Consider the following 15806-nt stretch of genomic DNA (forward strand, 5'->3'; position numbering starts at 1 on the left):
TTTGCAAAAAATATTTTTAATTCAAAATACACACAAATGTGATGTATACAAAAGACATTAAATATTTATTATATTTACAGTACATTTACATGGGACAAAGCTAAAAGCTAAAACATTCAAATATTTGAATTCATGATTTTTTTTTAATGACTGAATTAGTCAGGAAGTCTCTGGAATATCTGTAGGCACCTTTAAGAGGAGTTCTACTTCTTCTTGTAAAGCCTCAGCTTTCTCAGTCAGCAGCATCTGAAATAACAATCAAATCATTAGGAAATGAATACAATTTTTTGCTATAATTTGAGGGTAGAACACCAACACTGCTTTCCAGGCTTGTATCTGGTCTTGAAAAATGAATCAAAAAATGCTGCTGCTAATAAGACTGCAGAATCTTTGCCTCCAGGAACATGTTTTCTCATGTACTAATACCACGATTTTGCACTACTTAGTGTTTCAGACCACCTATCAAAACATTTCTGGTTTTTGCTTGCCTGCTGAAGACAACTCTTCACTATCCTGTATAAAAGTGAACTGGTTTAAGGAAATTTCTGTTTGCCTGTCATTCATGTGCTTGAGGGCCAGCGATTGCTAATTAACTCCTCTCTTGTAACTATCTTAGACAAATGATACGGTCAGTAAAATACTTCACTGTACTAATACTGATCAATGTTGGCATCACAAATGTCCACAAGTGCTCAGCCAAATCCTACACTTCCTTCTCGTGTCAAACACCCACTTCTGAAATGTGGCATTCCTGAAGCAGTTTCTTTGAACCTACTTGCTTACCTTTGCAGATGAAACAATTTGCTTGGCTTGACGCCGCGACAAATGCTCAATTGTCTTCACCAGAGTTTCTGGATTTGCATTTGCTAAGTGTGCTAAGGTTTTGTACCCTGCGTTATAAAGCTGATTAGCTCGTGCCTGCAAGCAAAAAATAGTGTTAAGTTATTAGAAAAGGTAATAAGAACCCTCAGAGTCCCAATCTCTGCATCCACCTCAAACATTTCATCTTTTACATAAGTCTGGTTCCCTTTGATTGATCTTGCATGAACACCAAAACTAAAACTGGCACTAAGGATCCTTAATCCACCCCCACCCCCTCCAAACATAGGATTTACTCCCTGCTAACCTTACCCAGTTCTGAGTAAACCCAAGCATCATTTCCTCTGCACCTGGACAATATTGTTTCTGCTAGCCTCTAGTTTGGTCATGTTTTCTGAATTTGCTGTCAGTGACATGAATGACTCTCCTTGTACTCTTTGGAGATCAAAATCAAAGAAAAGCTGATTTTGCCTGAGACATCTTGCTCCTATTTTTCTGCAACTTGCAATAGTCTTCTGAGCTTCCACAGAAGTCCTGAAAATACTATACTTTCTTGTTCAAGGCGTTTTCCTTCAGTCAACAGATTTTTTTAATAGTTTTGTGCCAAGTCATGGCTGTGAGTTCACAAGAACAGGAGAGATTCTCTTGAATTTGATTATTATGATCAGCATGGTAGTGTCTGTGATCTGCATGTTTTTATTTGGCTTGATCCCATTGTGGTATCAGCATGCAATGCAGCTACGAACAGTATTGTGTATATATATATATACACACAATACAGTAATAACAGTATTGTAGATATATATTCTCTCTCTCTCTCTCTCTCTATATATATATATAGACTGATGGCCTAGAACCACTCCCTGTGAGTGAGTAATCTCATGCAAAGATTACAGACTGTTCTTTGGGAACTGTCTAAGAAAATCATCATTAATTTCTCATTCGCTATGGTAAGAAAAACATTGATTTTATCAGTTCCCTCCACAGAAACCTATGCAAATCATGCCTGCTCAAGGTTACAGTCTGTCTGCTACAAACATCATTTGTCAGTACAGTTTTAATTCCAGTACAGAAGTAACTTGATGAGAACAATAAATGCCCAAAACAACCTATACAATACAACTTCAGCAGAATCACGCTGTCCGAGCCCTTACAGACTTCAAGCTATGGAATAAGCCTTTCTTTCCCCTTTGCATTAAATTCAGTTAATTTCATATATGAAGCATCAAGCCTGAGGTCTTCATCGTTTGACTTTTCAGCATAAGAATTCACAGCCTCCAAATTCAGTAGTTTGCTGACTAACTAGTTTCTAGAGTATGCTGGATAGAAAAGACAGAGCCTTTTGAAAAGATGTCTAGTAATGACTCACAGCCTTGCACAGAGGCCCTAATATATTTTTCTACTTGAATGGGAGTCCTCAGGTCAGACTGGTTATGTTTCTTATCTAAAATAAATGTAGCAGCTTTAGTGAACATAAAAGCTTAAGTTCCCAATAGAACTTGACATAGTTCTGCGATCATCTTCCTACCCTTGAGCAGACATTTCAAAACTATTAAGCAAATACAGAGTTTTCACACTTGCTGCAGTAGCAGCCAGAAGAAAAACGTGACTGGCTCCCGCTCACGTTACCCAAACAGCCAGACCTTTTTTCCCCTGGCCTCCAGGACTATTGTGGGATATCTGCATGATGCCAATTCTGCATAAAATACCAGCTGGTCCTCCAGAGACACCTCAATGAGCATCAAAGTTAACATTGAAGATGTACAAGATGTGGTTTCCTTACCTCTAGGACCCCTGCTACCTCCATCAGCGGAATGAGTTCTGTCTTAACACAGTACGTCAAGTGCTTGGTAAGTTCTGTCAGCAGGGCTTTGTAAACCCAAAATTCCTCCAGTTCCTGCTGAGACAAGAACAGTTAAAAATAAAAATTAACTTAAACACAGAAAAAAGTACTTACATGCAGAAACTGATCCCAAGTTCTATACTTGCAGGTACAACTGTTAGAGCTCTGCTAGAGCATGCACCTGGCCTTTTTAGACAGCAGGAAAGCTCTAGTTTGTTATCCTTCCAGCTAGTTGCAAAATTTTATTTAGCACTCCTCAGCTAAAGCTGGGAGAGTTCTGAAGGACGATAAATGCATTATTTCAAACGAGAAAGAAAACAAGAACCAGCCAAGGTAGCTCTTCTCCCGCAATGACATTCTACAACCAGATGGCCTTATATCTCAGAGGCACACTTCTCAGCTCCAATCAACAGCACTTTATGACACCGATGAATGACCTGTACAGTAGTTATATTTTCCTTTTCAGTCCATAAAGTCTACTGTTAATACCAGAAACATCTGTCATTGCACTAGCATGCTTTTCTTGACAGGAAATGTACAGTTTTGCACAAGAGAGGTGAAATACAATGCCTGCATTACATTCTAGCGTAACAGAAGGAAACTACACATTTTGCAAAATGAATACCAAAGAAAATATTGTGATATATAACACATTACCTCACAGAAATGTAGAACACAAGAAGCAAACGAGGCAGCAGAGTTAAGGAGATTCTGAACATACCCTCGGGACAGATTAAATTTTTCTGAAACGCTCCATATGTTGGTTTCTTTCAGTAGGGTATATAGGATAAATGTCAGGTAGAGCCTGTTTACAGAAGCACTGTCCACACTCTAGGAATAAAACAAGTTAGAACTCAGTACCCATATCAAGTTCAAGACTTGCTACTAATAAGGACTTTAAGGATCAAGTCCTTTCATCTCTGTTCTTTCACATCTCTAAAATAGGGGTATTTATGCTAAACCCTAGTACATTAAAGAAGAAGAAAAACTGATGAGGTTAAAAGGAAGTTAATATGTAAAAGAACACTAGTAATTAACAAATACTTTCAGAAAAGTAATCTAACATTTCCAAACAGTCAAATTAAAAGACTACACTATTGTCTTAGGTGTAAGAAACATCCAGCCTACCTTTCTGATGGCTTGACCAGAAGCCTTTTTTGCAATAAAGCTTTCAGGTACTCCCACCATATCTGCTACTGTTTGCTCTGCTGCACTTAGCTGATTGAACTAAAGAAAGATTGACTACAGTCAAAATCATTTCTTCGTAACAACTCATTAGAAGTTAAATGTTACAAATCAGAACAGCTTCAGACAAGGTGTAAGTGCTACAGTTAGCTTTAAAAAGTATTCTGCATCCAGTTTGTCTATAATGTATACCACCTACAGGCAGATATGTAAATTTGTTTTCCCTTTTCCTCCACGAATTATGAACTTTAATACTTTTTCCACCTTTAACTACACTGGTTTAAAGCTACATACACAGATGTGTTCAGCTGATAAACTGCTGGTGGATATGCATAAAAAGAATCTGTACGTTTAAATGAAGACAGCATCATGTTCCTCTCCTCCTTTTGTACAGATATTTACTTCTGTATTTATATAAAAATCAAGACAAACAAGTTAAAGGCACTGGAGAACGAACAGCCACTCTTTTATTTACAGTAGCAATTTTTCAAGTTATGTCATCTACATCAATATCACCTGCATTTTCATGTCTGCCCCCAAATTTTTAAAAATGCTAATAACAGCTTATGAAACAAAAGATCAGTTTCAGCCTCACCAAATATTTCAGAAACAACTATGTCCATAACAAAAAAGCATGTATTTTTCCTGTTCTCCAGGTTTAACAGCTGCTCTGCAGACTTCATGATAATTTCATTTCAAATTCACAGATATTTAGTTCCCTTATGCAGCATGTTACAGAAATCAGATGTCTATTACTTCAAGTAAAACAATGCTTTTCAGCATATATATAATTGAACACTATGTAGACTTCTCTTCAGTCAAAACAGCAATTTTTTTGCCTTTAACTATCAAACTCTTGAGTACCACATCTTAAGAAACTTAGTTATGCAGATTTTAATGATACCCCCAGCACAGTATACTTCAAGGAACTGGGTACTTGGATTATGGGTGGATCTTGCAGAGCACACTGGGCTAGAGTAAGATCTGTATTTTTACAGTGCATGTAAGCACAGTAGCTTGTAGGTAGATACTGCTCATGGAGATAATCCTTGCAGTTATGACTGGAGTTGAGCAGTAGACTCAGATATAGAAACCATAAGGATTAAGACTTCACATTCACTAGCAGATTTTGTTTCCAAAACTAAGGATGCAATGGTAGAGCATCAGAAGGTGAAAGTGGCTCATTTAACTGCGCTTTCCTTGCAGGACAAGGATAACTAGTTTATAGGACATTCCTGTTCAAGATTAATCCTTCTGGTTATGGTAAGGCTAGCATTGAAGTTAGAGTCAAGATTTGAGATGTCAGAAAAAGATGTTTCACGATACTGTTTCTCACAAAAAGGACAAAACGGTGATTCATAAAGTAAATTACATTACTGAGAAAAAGGAAAGCAGTTCTGTACTGTGACTGAAAACACAGTAATGTTTTTACTGTTTGAAAGCATTACCCTACTGATTACATTGTATATGTGTAGACACTTTCAAAATTCACTATGCTGCATTAATACATGCCCTGATCCACGTCTGAAAGTTAATTCTCACCTGTCTCAAGTATATCATCCAATCTGGGCTACAGTTAGAAACCATATCATATGGAGTTGCCAGGTAGAGAAGATGAAAACTGCTCTCAAGAACCAGCCCTTCCAAACCTTTCTTCAATTCTTTGTAAAGAAGATTGCAGTACGACAAGTCTATAGACCCTAGAATAAGCACACAATGTATGGGAATTGCAGGCAGGCATACAGAGTAAAGCACAATAGGGTTTCACTCAGAGTCACTTCTTTGTTTTCCAAAAAACAAAACCAAAAACTTGTTGTACACCATCTAAATTACAAAACAACAACAACAAAAAAAAGTAGATTATTTGTTGTCATTTATCATTATTCATGAAAGGGAACTGAGGAAAGTAAGTCACTGATTTTCACATACACACCCATTTTGTATGTTTTTGGAACATTTGAATTCTCTTGGCTTTAACTAACTCCCCCAAGTCTCATAGATTCAAGAAATACGAGTTTTGTCCTATTACAGTTGCTTTCCTTGCCCTACATCTTTGCGCTATTAGATGGAAAACCAGACTTCCTGGTATAATTTTTGCATTACATTTGAACTAAAAGCCATATAATTCCTTTGCCTCTTATTCCCCTCTAGGCTAAAAAAAAATATAAATTAACATGCCTCACAATATCTACTGGTAAGAATTAATTATAAAATGAGAAAGGCAATCATTTTTATTCCAAACACTAAATAAAATTAAACCATTAATTTTGATACAGTTCTGGTTTGATTCTCCTTGTGAAGGATGTTGTTGGAATTCAATCCTGTAAAATTCAGACACGTAACACTTGCTAATACCCATTTTCAGTTCACTACATTATGTAGTAACTGAACTAGTATGGTAAGAGCATTTTTTTTTCATTGCCTTTTCAAAGAGAAGACAGGATGCTATAGTAAATGCAGATAAATCTGAGATCACAAGTTTGATGAAAGATAGAAGACATCTTACCTTTATATGCAGCTTTACCCAACCGTGTGATTACTAATGTTATTTTGGAATTTTGGTCCTTCTCCACTATTTTTACTCTTAGGAGTCCTTTTTCTATTAGACTTTCTAGCCCATCTTTAACCAGCTCTGAGAGGCTCTTCTCCTTAGACAGCAGCTGCTGCTGAACACCCAGCAAGGTATGGCACAAAAAATCGTACACTTCCTCTTGGGTAACTGCAATCTGTATAAATTTTGCAAGCTATTAGCATGTGTAAACGTGTCATTATGTGGAACAAAACAAAAGGTATTCAAAACAATTTACTCACTAAGGAACATCTAGCTATCATATTAATAAAATGCTTGCATGGAACTATATGACAAATAAAAGAGACAGTCTGTCGCTGATCTGACAGGACCTTACATTCAGCTGTTCATTATTCTACGTACCCCACTATACTCATTTGTTTTCACTGTTGCCAATTTCTATTTTTAGAATCTAGTACCAGAAATGAAGTATTAAAAAAAATCCTGCAATTTTGGCCTTGTCCACATTGGGCAAATGTCACTTTGCATCACATTTTTTTTTTTTTTAAACTTAGGCTAAAAAAAAAAAAAATACTAATCCCAGCTTTAATGCCTGTCATCTGAAGAGAAGCTGTGCTGCTAAGTTTAACTGTTGAAAATATCTGGTTTTCCTGTATAATCAGATATTGTGTTTAATCACATTCCCCAAGAATTTAAACTGCTCAGAAGAGTTTACTGATACCTTCAATCCAACCAAAGATAACAACAGGTTCTGCATTCCCTTGGTGAACTCTGGTAGAAGATTGCTGTAACAGTTCTCCAAAGGACTGGTAACTAAATCTTGAACCTAAAAAAGTCCCGGGAGATATATTAGTAGATAAGAAATATTCATGCAATAGTTATAAACCATCCTTTTCAAGTACTGATACTCATGATTCTGCTTATAAAGAAAGTAACTGTAGACATCTAACATTTCAGCTAATGCCTGAAAACAAACCATGTATGAACCAAGGCAATTAAAAGTTATAATTACATAAGTCAAACACTTAGAACAGTTAGTCCACAGAAATTAGGCTGAAGAGTGCAGCTCCACCTGTTTATCCCACCAGCTTAATCCAAGGACTTAAATCACCACCAGCTTTGTTAAAGTTACCAAATGCTTGTCTTTTTCCTGCACTATGAGAATACTTTCACCAGCATTGTCAATACCAGCTCGACCAGCTCTGCCAATCATTTGTTTGTATTGGTTCTTCTTCAGGAAATCACTAGCAACGTAAGGGGCTCTCAAAATAACCCTGTATTAAAACAAAACCAAAAACCACCTTGATAAGTCATGCTTCATATTTAAATTACTAAAGCTGAAATCAGTATCTTACAAATACGTTCTCTGGATATGTTTCATTCTTAGCAGCTAAGCTAAGCAAAATTAAGCATGATTGTTTCAGTGCATGTGCAAATGAACAATGTCTAACAACATGAAGTTGGAACCATAACCCATTTCAGTTACTTGCTGCAGAGCCTTTGTATCTAGTGCAAGGTTTGAGCGGAAGACTGAAAACCACTGAGATGGAAAGTAACCCCTATGAAAACCTGTGCAACTCCCTAGAGTCAGCAATGCTGAAAGCAAACCACAGTTCTCTGTATGAACATTAGGTTCTCCCCCCTCAGATGTGTTATTCAAATATACATGCACAAATATGGTAAAACATTTAACAGTAATCCCCTTAGGAAAGGCTTACTTTAGGATTTAAACATTGTTCTTAGGAAAGCATTTAAGAAGTGCTATGACTTGGTTATTCTTCTGGGTAAAGCTACTGTTTACTGAAGAAATTTCTCAGTACTTCATCTGTTTAGGAAAGTTTTCTTCAACTATGCATTCTAAGGGACTTACTATTGATTCACATCTCCTAATTAGAAATACAAATTTTTCACTTATGTCTCAAGCTGAACATATGGAATTAGTTATCAGGAAGCTTCCTGATAATACCTTGAACATACTTAACGCAACATTGATATTTCAAATTTTATATATATATTTTTTAAAACAAGAATTAATGAAAACGAGTAATGTTTTGGGGTGACTAACCTTCTAGCTGGCAAGTTGACTCCAGCAGCTAATGTAGCTGTGCAAGCAAGAAGACACAGGACACCTCTAGAATATGCTTCCTCTATACTCTTTCTTTCATCATTTGTAAGTCCACTATGGTGATAGGCAACACCAAAAGGTATTGTCTGCTTCAAAACAGGACAGATACTTCCATTCCCAATGTTCTTTAGGTCTTTAATGAGGTCTTCTTTCTCTTTCTCCCTGTGAGATCTAAATTCTCTTTGAGAAAGAAAAGCATTATTTATATATACATATATTTTAGACTTTGATCAATCAATAACCACTTAAGTTATTAAGGCAGGCAGGTTTACTGTAATTCTGTTCCTTATGTATTCCTGTAGCTAGTCAAGGTTGGAGATTTCATTGGTGTTTGCTAAGCAGCTTGCAGATAAGACCACTGCCAATAGGACACAAGGTTAGATGGTTTCAGTATTTGTAATTATTTGTCCTCTATTTATTCCTTGATCAAATAATTTGTTGAAAAATTGTTTCTTTACAACATTAGTGATTAGTTCCCTATCATTTACCCAGTTTTTACTTGCCATCACCAGGGAAAGACACTTTCATACTAGCGAAGATAAATCCCAAGTTCTGGTGAATTATCCCACATATAAAAAAAAAAAAAAGAAAGAGGAACGTACTTGTTCAGGTACTTGCAGACCATTGAAGCCACATTTTCACAGTTCTTTTTAGTCGGACAAAAGATTAGGCAGGAATATTTTGGAATAACTTCAGTGACCAGTGCAATGATGTGGTCAGGATCTGCTTTCTTCAGATTACTAGAATACTATCATTAAAAAATAAACATATGTCAATCTGTTTAACTTAGAATTCAAGTCCTAAATTCAGCAACTGCTCAGTATCTCCTTGCCTTCACTAGGATATTTCCATTTGCTTTAAGGGGAGTTAAATGGAAGATTCTGTAGGATTAAGTTCTCCCAGTTTGTTAATTTACAGTGTATCAAAAGATCCAGCTTGGACTGGGGGGATACAGCAATGCAAGAATCAAATGTTCATCATTTTTCTCCTTAATACCACAACTTTTATTGACATTAACCACGTTACTTGTGCTAGTGGCAGTTTACCCTCACCCACCACTCTTAAGGTTAGAATGAATCCCTGTAAGGCAGTAATAAGCTTATACATAGCTTTTACTTATTTAAAAGTGATACGCTGCTGAGAAAATCTACAGCATTTATTGATCTGGAATTCTCAAGTCCATTCCTCCTCACATGTAAAAATACTGAAGAAACCCCTACCATCTACCTTAAGAGCAGTAAAAAAAACAAACAGCTAAAATAGGGTTAAGCATTTTAAAGGACTTTTTCCTCCCACAAGCCTACCATTTTCTTCGTAATAGCCATTGATCTGATGTGATAGTTCATTTGTAGTTTCTTTTATGAAAGCACTGTAAACAAGTCAATTAATGTCTTTTCTAACCATAGTTCTAAGGAACTGAGATTTTACCTTGAAATTCAGGAGACGTGAAAAAGTAAAGCCATTTTCTGCTTTGCTGTCTACTTCATAAATTGTGTCTCTGATCTTTATGTATTCCTTTAATTCTACCTAGGTAGATTTAAGCCAGAAACAGAAACACTGAATTACCAAACCATCTCTAAAGATTAAGCTATTGCTGATGTGCAGCTGATGTGTTTTTTCATAAGCATCACAATTCATACACGAAATACTTGCACGCATACAAGTGTGCACTCCACCCCACAAAGATTTTTTGAAATAAATAGTTTTAATTACCTGCCCTGACAAAACAAGTATCTAATTATAGCTATGAATATGACATGTATCACATGTAGTCATAAACAGTTCTCAGCATCAGCACTCACACACACCAGACTGCATGCATATCAAGGGAACTGCAATGATTTAACCCTCTATTTTAGAAGTTGGCTTAAAATGAGAAATTGTTTGTCACAACTTTATAAAGGTACTTACACTTGTACATATACAATACACTAAGCGTATTGCAAAACCGAGAAAGAAAGATTTTCTGTTAGGACAACTACAAGCATTAGCAGGTGTATTATTTGATTTTTGAGAACACAGAACTGCCACCATTTTAAAGCTAAAAACATATGCTACTTCACAGTATCTCATGTACTGACCGGTCTAAAATTTTTAGTGTAGTACTCTGCTCGCAGGAACTTTTGGAGGTCTCCAACATTATTTAGAGTCGCGCTCATTCCAACAATGTGTGTGCTTTCTGTAAAACAGAAGTTGAGATGAGTTCATTACTGTGCTCACAATTTTAAACATTTCTACTCAGTATTTAACTCACAAGCCTGCTTATTTATTGTTAGTATTTGTTTTTAAATGCCAAAGTGGCAGGTTTCATAGGGTTATAGCTAAGAAATATTACCTGAGACGTAAACATAAAAAAGGAATCCTTCTCTATAGAGGCATTTAATTGCAATGGCTAAGGGGCTCCTACGAAGAAATGGAGACATTTGACAATACTCAGGATTTCTCAGGGAAGTATCAAAAAAGTTTCAAGAACACTCAGCCCATCACTACAGGGTAAAACATCTCTAGCAGTCAAACCAGTCAACAATGTTAAAGCATGGACACGCCACATTTTTCAAAAGCAGTCAAGACCAACTAGGAAACAAAGCCAAGACTTGACCCTAGAGATGACAGCACAACAACATTTTAGTGAGGCTGACTGCAGACATGACTTACTACTTGTGTAGAGTATTTTTGCAAGAGTCATTTCCAGTGTTGCCCCACGACTTCCCTCACCAAGCATATGCAACTGCAGACAGAAAAGAAAGCGAAAAGGGATGAGGATTAGTGTGCTGCAAGAGTTTCTACAAAGAACACAAAAAAGGGTAAAACATAAAGCAAACAACTCAAAATGGCTTTTTCTTCCCCTCTCTGTTCTGTTATTGCATAGAACCACGCTGAGAAAAAGTTAATTTCGCAGTCAACCACTAACACAGTAGGTCAAGAGCTGGTCTATTGCTCTGATGTAGCAACAAATGCTTGTGTTAATGAAAAGTAACATTCGGCACAATAGGCATTGGTTACAGTTCAACTTTCCTAAGTGCCCACGCAGTAACAAAGTGACACAACTTATGACACAATAGGCACTTAAAACTAAACCAATCAATTCAAACAAGGCTCCTTGCTGATTAAGCCAAATCTTGTAACCTACCTCATCCACCACAACAAGACCAAGGTCACCGATTCGATCTGTTTCAATCAAGGAATTCACTAGCATATGTCCTTTTTCTATTGTAGCAATATAAAGGGACTTTTTACATCTTCTCTTGATGGGTGGAAATCGTCCTTTACTTCCCGCGTATTCTTCAACCAGGAAACCTAATTCTATCCCAAAGCTTGATAAACCCCAAACCTATTAAAAAACAAAACAAAACAAAAACAACAATGTCAGTTAGAAACCAAACTCACACTCAGTTTGAAATTTAGACCTGTTTCAAGAATTCAGTGTGCATTTAACCTACCCACATCCAAATGAACTGTTTAAGAAAATGAAAATATTAGCTATAAGAACTTTCCCTTGAAAGTTGAAAACTTAAACTGTCTGCAAATTTGATCAAGCTTGAGTTAAAACAATTCTCTAACTTAATTTCTTTAGATCTGTATTTATTACAGTGAATTCTCCAGCAGGGTAGACAGCAGAAAAGACTGATAAAAAAACAACAAAAAAAAAATCAGGTGACACAGCAGCACACTGTTACTTAAAGAATCAGCACATTTCTTATCATATCACTCAGCATCTGGAAGTGATAATCACCGTCTGTTTTATCAGAAAATAACCGTCTCAGAGCAGCACTTAAAAGAGAAGCCAGTCACTTCTGTAGAGGTGTTCACACACAACACATTTTCCAAACATTATTATTAAATTATTATTAAAGTCAGCCACATTAACAAGGCGCATTGCACAAGACCAATAATACCAAGAACACCATTTCCAGACCTTTTCTTGGACAATGGCAACATACGGCAGGATCATCAGAACATCCTTCTGCATGCAGAGTAATTCTTGGAGAATTAAAATTTCAGCAACAAGCGTTTTTCCACCACTGGTTGGCAACGAGTATATCAAATTCTTCCTCTGCTGTAGACATTCTAACGTCAAGCAATCGTGCTGCCATTCTGCAAAATTAAAAAAGAATCATCGCCAACTGTTAAGGGGATATTGATCCCCTACAGCTCTTTGCCTATGCTCTATAAAAAACACTAATTTTGTGCTTGAGAACTTCACTGAAATGCGACAAACTTTCAGAGATCCAGCCTGCAAATCCCTCATCTTCTCAAATCTCTCAGAAGAAGTATTTCCATAAGCCACATCAACCTCCTCTTACCTAATGACCAAGAACCTCCTCCTGAAATGGTCTAGCTACTGCCCTAACTTCCTTATCTTTACGCCTCTGGAGAGATAACATCACTTAGGCTTTTCCCACGCAGCGGGTGGTATTAAACCATCTTACTGGTACACCTGAAAATATTGTAACTTAAATGTCTGTGCCAGGAACAGACAGAAAGAGGGGCTTAAAGAAATAACTGTGCCATAAGGAATGAAATCGGGGAACACTTCACTCACAGTACACGTGTTGGTTTTGAAGAAACCATTTGTTCCATTACCATAAAGCGTTTCGATGCCCCGAAGCTGCCGGAGGAGATCTTTAACTTTACTGGGTAATCCATAAAAAGGGCCTATGTCGACAGAAGGCGATCCGATAGCTTTCCTAGCTACACAAATCTCTTCAGATAAAATAGCTTCTTTAAGCTGCTTGGTTTTTGAGACCTTCACAGTCTGAGCTTTGGCATTTTCAGTCAAAGCATTTTTCAGGTGATCTTTAAGGCTCGTATTTTTACAGGAATCAGACTTCAAACCACTAGAAAATTCTGTGCTTCTGTTCTTGTGCTCAGAGTCAGGACAAGGAGATGATGCGCTCCTGACTTTGTCTGAGGAGGAGCACTTGCTCACGTCCACCTTTTCTGTGCCTGCAGGTGTCTGAGAGCCAGCAGAAGGCTGGCACATTTCTGCGAAATACAGGAGTTGCGATGAGGGCAGTTCATCGAAAAGAGAATCAGCCAGCTCCTCGCTGGCACCCGGCGGGTCACTCGCAGGTGTTTGGACGCCACGCTCCGTATCCCCTGCACGTGTGCCCCCTGTTTCTGAAGCAGAATAATTCTCCTGCTCCCTCTGCTCGGTTCCCAGCCGAAGACTCTCGGGCTCGACCCCTGCAGCTGCCTCGGCATCCTGCGGGTGCGCGGGCTCCGCGGCGAGAGCTTGTGCCAGGACCGAGTCATCCTCACAGAAGCTGCCGTAGTCCCCGAACATGTCCTCCTCGCTGTCATCGCACTGCTGGGGAGAGAGAGCGGCAGGGGTTAGCTCCGCGCAGCGACATCGCGGCACAGCAGGGCCCCTGCACGCCGCCGCCCTGCCCCGTCCCCGTACCGGGCTCTGTGCCGGGGTCCCCTCGCCCCCGATGCTCGCTCTCTTGACGGCCAGCGGCGAGCAGGCGGCGCTGTGCTCCGCCGGGGGCCGGCTCCGTTTGCGAGCGGCGCCGAGGCGGCTCCTCCTCCGCACGGCGAGCGGCGGCTCGGCCATCGGCGGGGCCCGGCCGGCAGCCCCGCGAGCAGCGCCGCGCAGCGCACACCACGCCCATCTGCCGCCGCTTCCGGGGGCGCGGCCAGGGAAATACGACCACGTGATGCGACAGCGACCAATCATCCCCCCCAACCGGGGCAGGCCGCGCTTCCATTGGCCAGAGCGATTCGGGCGGGAGCCGCGGCGGGCAGGAAGTGACGTAGCGGCGGCGGTTGTGGGACACAAGATGGCGGCGCTGGGGGTGGCGGCCGCTGTGGCGCGGCGGAGCTGGGCGCAGGGTGAGGGGAGGGGGGGAGGGCCTGGGGGGCGCCGCGGGGAGCCCGGCCCCGGCCCCGGCCCCGGCCCCGGCCCCGGCCCCGCTCACCGCCTCGTCTCTGTCCCGCAGCACCGCGGGGGGCAGCGCCCCGCCGCCTCCTGCAGCAGCAGCCGCTGCCCGGCACCGAGCAGGTGAGGGGCGCCCCACGTCTGAATATAATTGATCATCTTAATGATAATTGTAACTGATTGGGCACGGTGACAGCTGAAATAGCTCGTGCAGCTGGGTGGAATGTGGCTTTTTAAATTGTTAGGTACCGCTCGGTGCATTTGACAACTGTAGGTAAAGGCAGCTGCGTGCATAGCAATGCTTGAGAAGCGTCACTTATGCTGAGCGTCCTCGCTGTTGTTAAGGCGCTTTCTGCTTTTCTGTACGGCATAAATTAAAATAAGTGCAAACTGATCTACCTGCAACATTGCAGCCTGTTAATAATTGTCTATTTACAGCCCGTAGAGATGGAGAATCCCTATAAAGAACCTCCTAAGAAGTGCGTCTTATGTGGGATAAAGGTGGACTACAAGAATGTTCAGGTGAGTGCTTTGAGAATGTGTGCTTAGATAACAAGGGTAACTGCCTTGTGCTCAAAGGGTGGGAGGCAGCAGCCCAAGGTTAGCTGGGTGAGGAAGTTCACAGGAAAGGATGAAGTAGTGCAATGGAACTTCTTCAGCCCTCTGGGCCTGTATGTACATATATGGGACGTGGTGTCCTTGAAAAGGAGCGCGTTGTTCTACAAATTCTGCCTTGCTGTGGCATGCAGAATGCTATGGACGTCCAAGCTGTCCTTGTTCCCCTGTCTGGGAAAACTAAGCTCTGTAAGAAATAGTCCCAAATATTAAAAATGTAACGCAAGGAATCAAATATGCTGAAGCTTCTCTGAACTACAAATAACACAAACTGATATTCCTCTTTTTTAATAGCTTCTGTCCCAGTTTGTATCTCCATACACTGGCCGCATTTATGGCAGGCATATAACAGGTAGGTGAAATTAAATCCTATTTGCTTTGTCATGTTAAGGTCTTTTAGAGCTGAGGTCAGATTTTATTAGATCTGGTTACACAAGTCGTTACTACCGATAATACACATTTTTGAAGCCTTTATATTCATCAGCAGACTTGAAATTAAATTGTTAACTGATTCTTTTCTGTATTTTAGCAGCGTATATAGGCACACATGAGTTTTTATAGGAAGACTCTGACAAAACTAAAAGGATTTGCAACTAAATGATTTAGCCCCTTTACTTATTACTGAGTTATTGTTCAACTCAGGAGCCTAAAAATGTTTTTTCTTTAGGCTTGTGTAACAAGAAGCAGAAGGAAATTTCAAAAACCATTAAAAGAGCTCAGGTACTTGGTAAGTATTGTTATGCTTTCTTGGGTGTTTGGTAAGTCAAGCTTACCATTGACTTAAGAAAAAACCCACTCATCTGATTTT

General features: G+C 39.5%; 2 protein-coding genes across 8 annotated transcripts in view; one reads left to right on the plus strand and one right to left on the minus strand.

The window, feature by feature from the left end:
* Positions 1-14182, minus strand: HELQ (helicase, POLQ like). 5 transcript variants are annotated; one of them, XM_068680590.1, is made up of 18 exons: positions 13907-14182; positions 13087-13810; positions 12419-12597; positions 11633-11833; positions 11158-11230; positions 10584-10681; positions 9931-10029; positions 9105-9250; positions 8443-8682; positions 7510-7651; positions 7099-7203; positions 6354-6573; positions 5390-5547; positions 3791-3889; positions 3320-3493; positions 2603-2716; positions 784-918; positions 1-246 (listed from the first exon to the last, which is right to left on the minus strand). In XM_068680590.1, the coding sequence occupies exons 1-18, from the start codon at positions 14180-14182 to the stop codon at positions 160-162; spliced, it is 3270 nt and encodes a 1089-aa protein (XP_068536691.1). In that variant the 3' UTR covers positions 1-159. The 5 variants fall into 5 exon arrangements, 4 of the variants coding, with proteins under 4 accessions (XP_068536691.1, XP_068536690.1, XP_068536693.1 ...); XM_068680589.1 differs by having other exon boundaries at positions 13087-13813; XR_011096037.1 differs by lacking the exon at positions 1-246 and having other exon boundaries at positions 786-918; positions 3384-3493; positions 13087-13813.
* Positions 14163-15806, plus strand: part of MRPS18C (mitochondrial ribosomal protein S18C) — a 20210-nt gene continuing 18566 nt past the window's right edge. For all 3 annotated transcript variants that reach the window (XR_011096041.1, XR_011096040.1, XM_068680612.1), the window contains exons 1-5: positions 14163-14337; positions 14445-14506; positions 14822-14905; positions 15293-15350; positions 15666-15725. Coding sequence is in view for 1 of the 3 variants with exons in the window: in XM_068680612.1 (XP_068536713.1) it covers positions 14163-14337; positions 14445-14506; positions 14822-14905; positions 15293-15350; positions 15666-15725 (439 nt within the window). In the remaining 2 variants the exon portion in view is untranslated. The remainder of the gene's footprint in view (positions 14338-14444; positions 14507-14821; positions 14906-15292; positions 15351-15665; positions 15726-15806) is intronic.

Source organism: Anas acuta, chromosome 4, assembly GCF_963932015.1.
Source record: "Anas acuta chromosome 4, bAnaAcu1.1, whole genome shotgun sequence".
In the NCBI taxonomy this organism is placed as follows: Eukaryota; Metazoa; Chordata; class Aves; order Anseriformes; family Anatidae; genus Anas; species Anas acuta.

Bases quoted from the DNA above. Each gene is read 5' to 3' on its own strand.
- HELQ (XM_068680589.1), bottom strand. From the start codon at position 14,182: ATGATTGGTCGCTGTCGCATCACGTGGTCGTATTTCCCTGGCCGCGCC. The intron at 11,834-12,418 runs GTCTGGAAATGG...GTTTTTTAATAG, and splicing joins TTGCCATTGTCCAAGAAAAG to GTTTGGGGTTTATCAAGCTT. The intron at 3,494-3,790 runs GTAGGCTGGATG...TTTTATTCCTAG, and splicing joins CTGGTCAAGCCATCAGAAAG to AGTGTGGACAGTGCTTCTGT.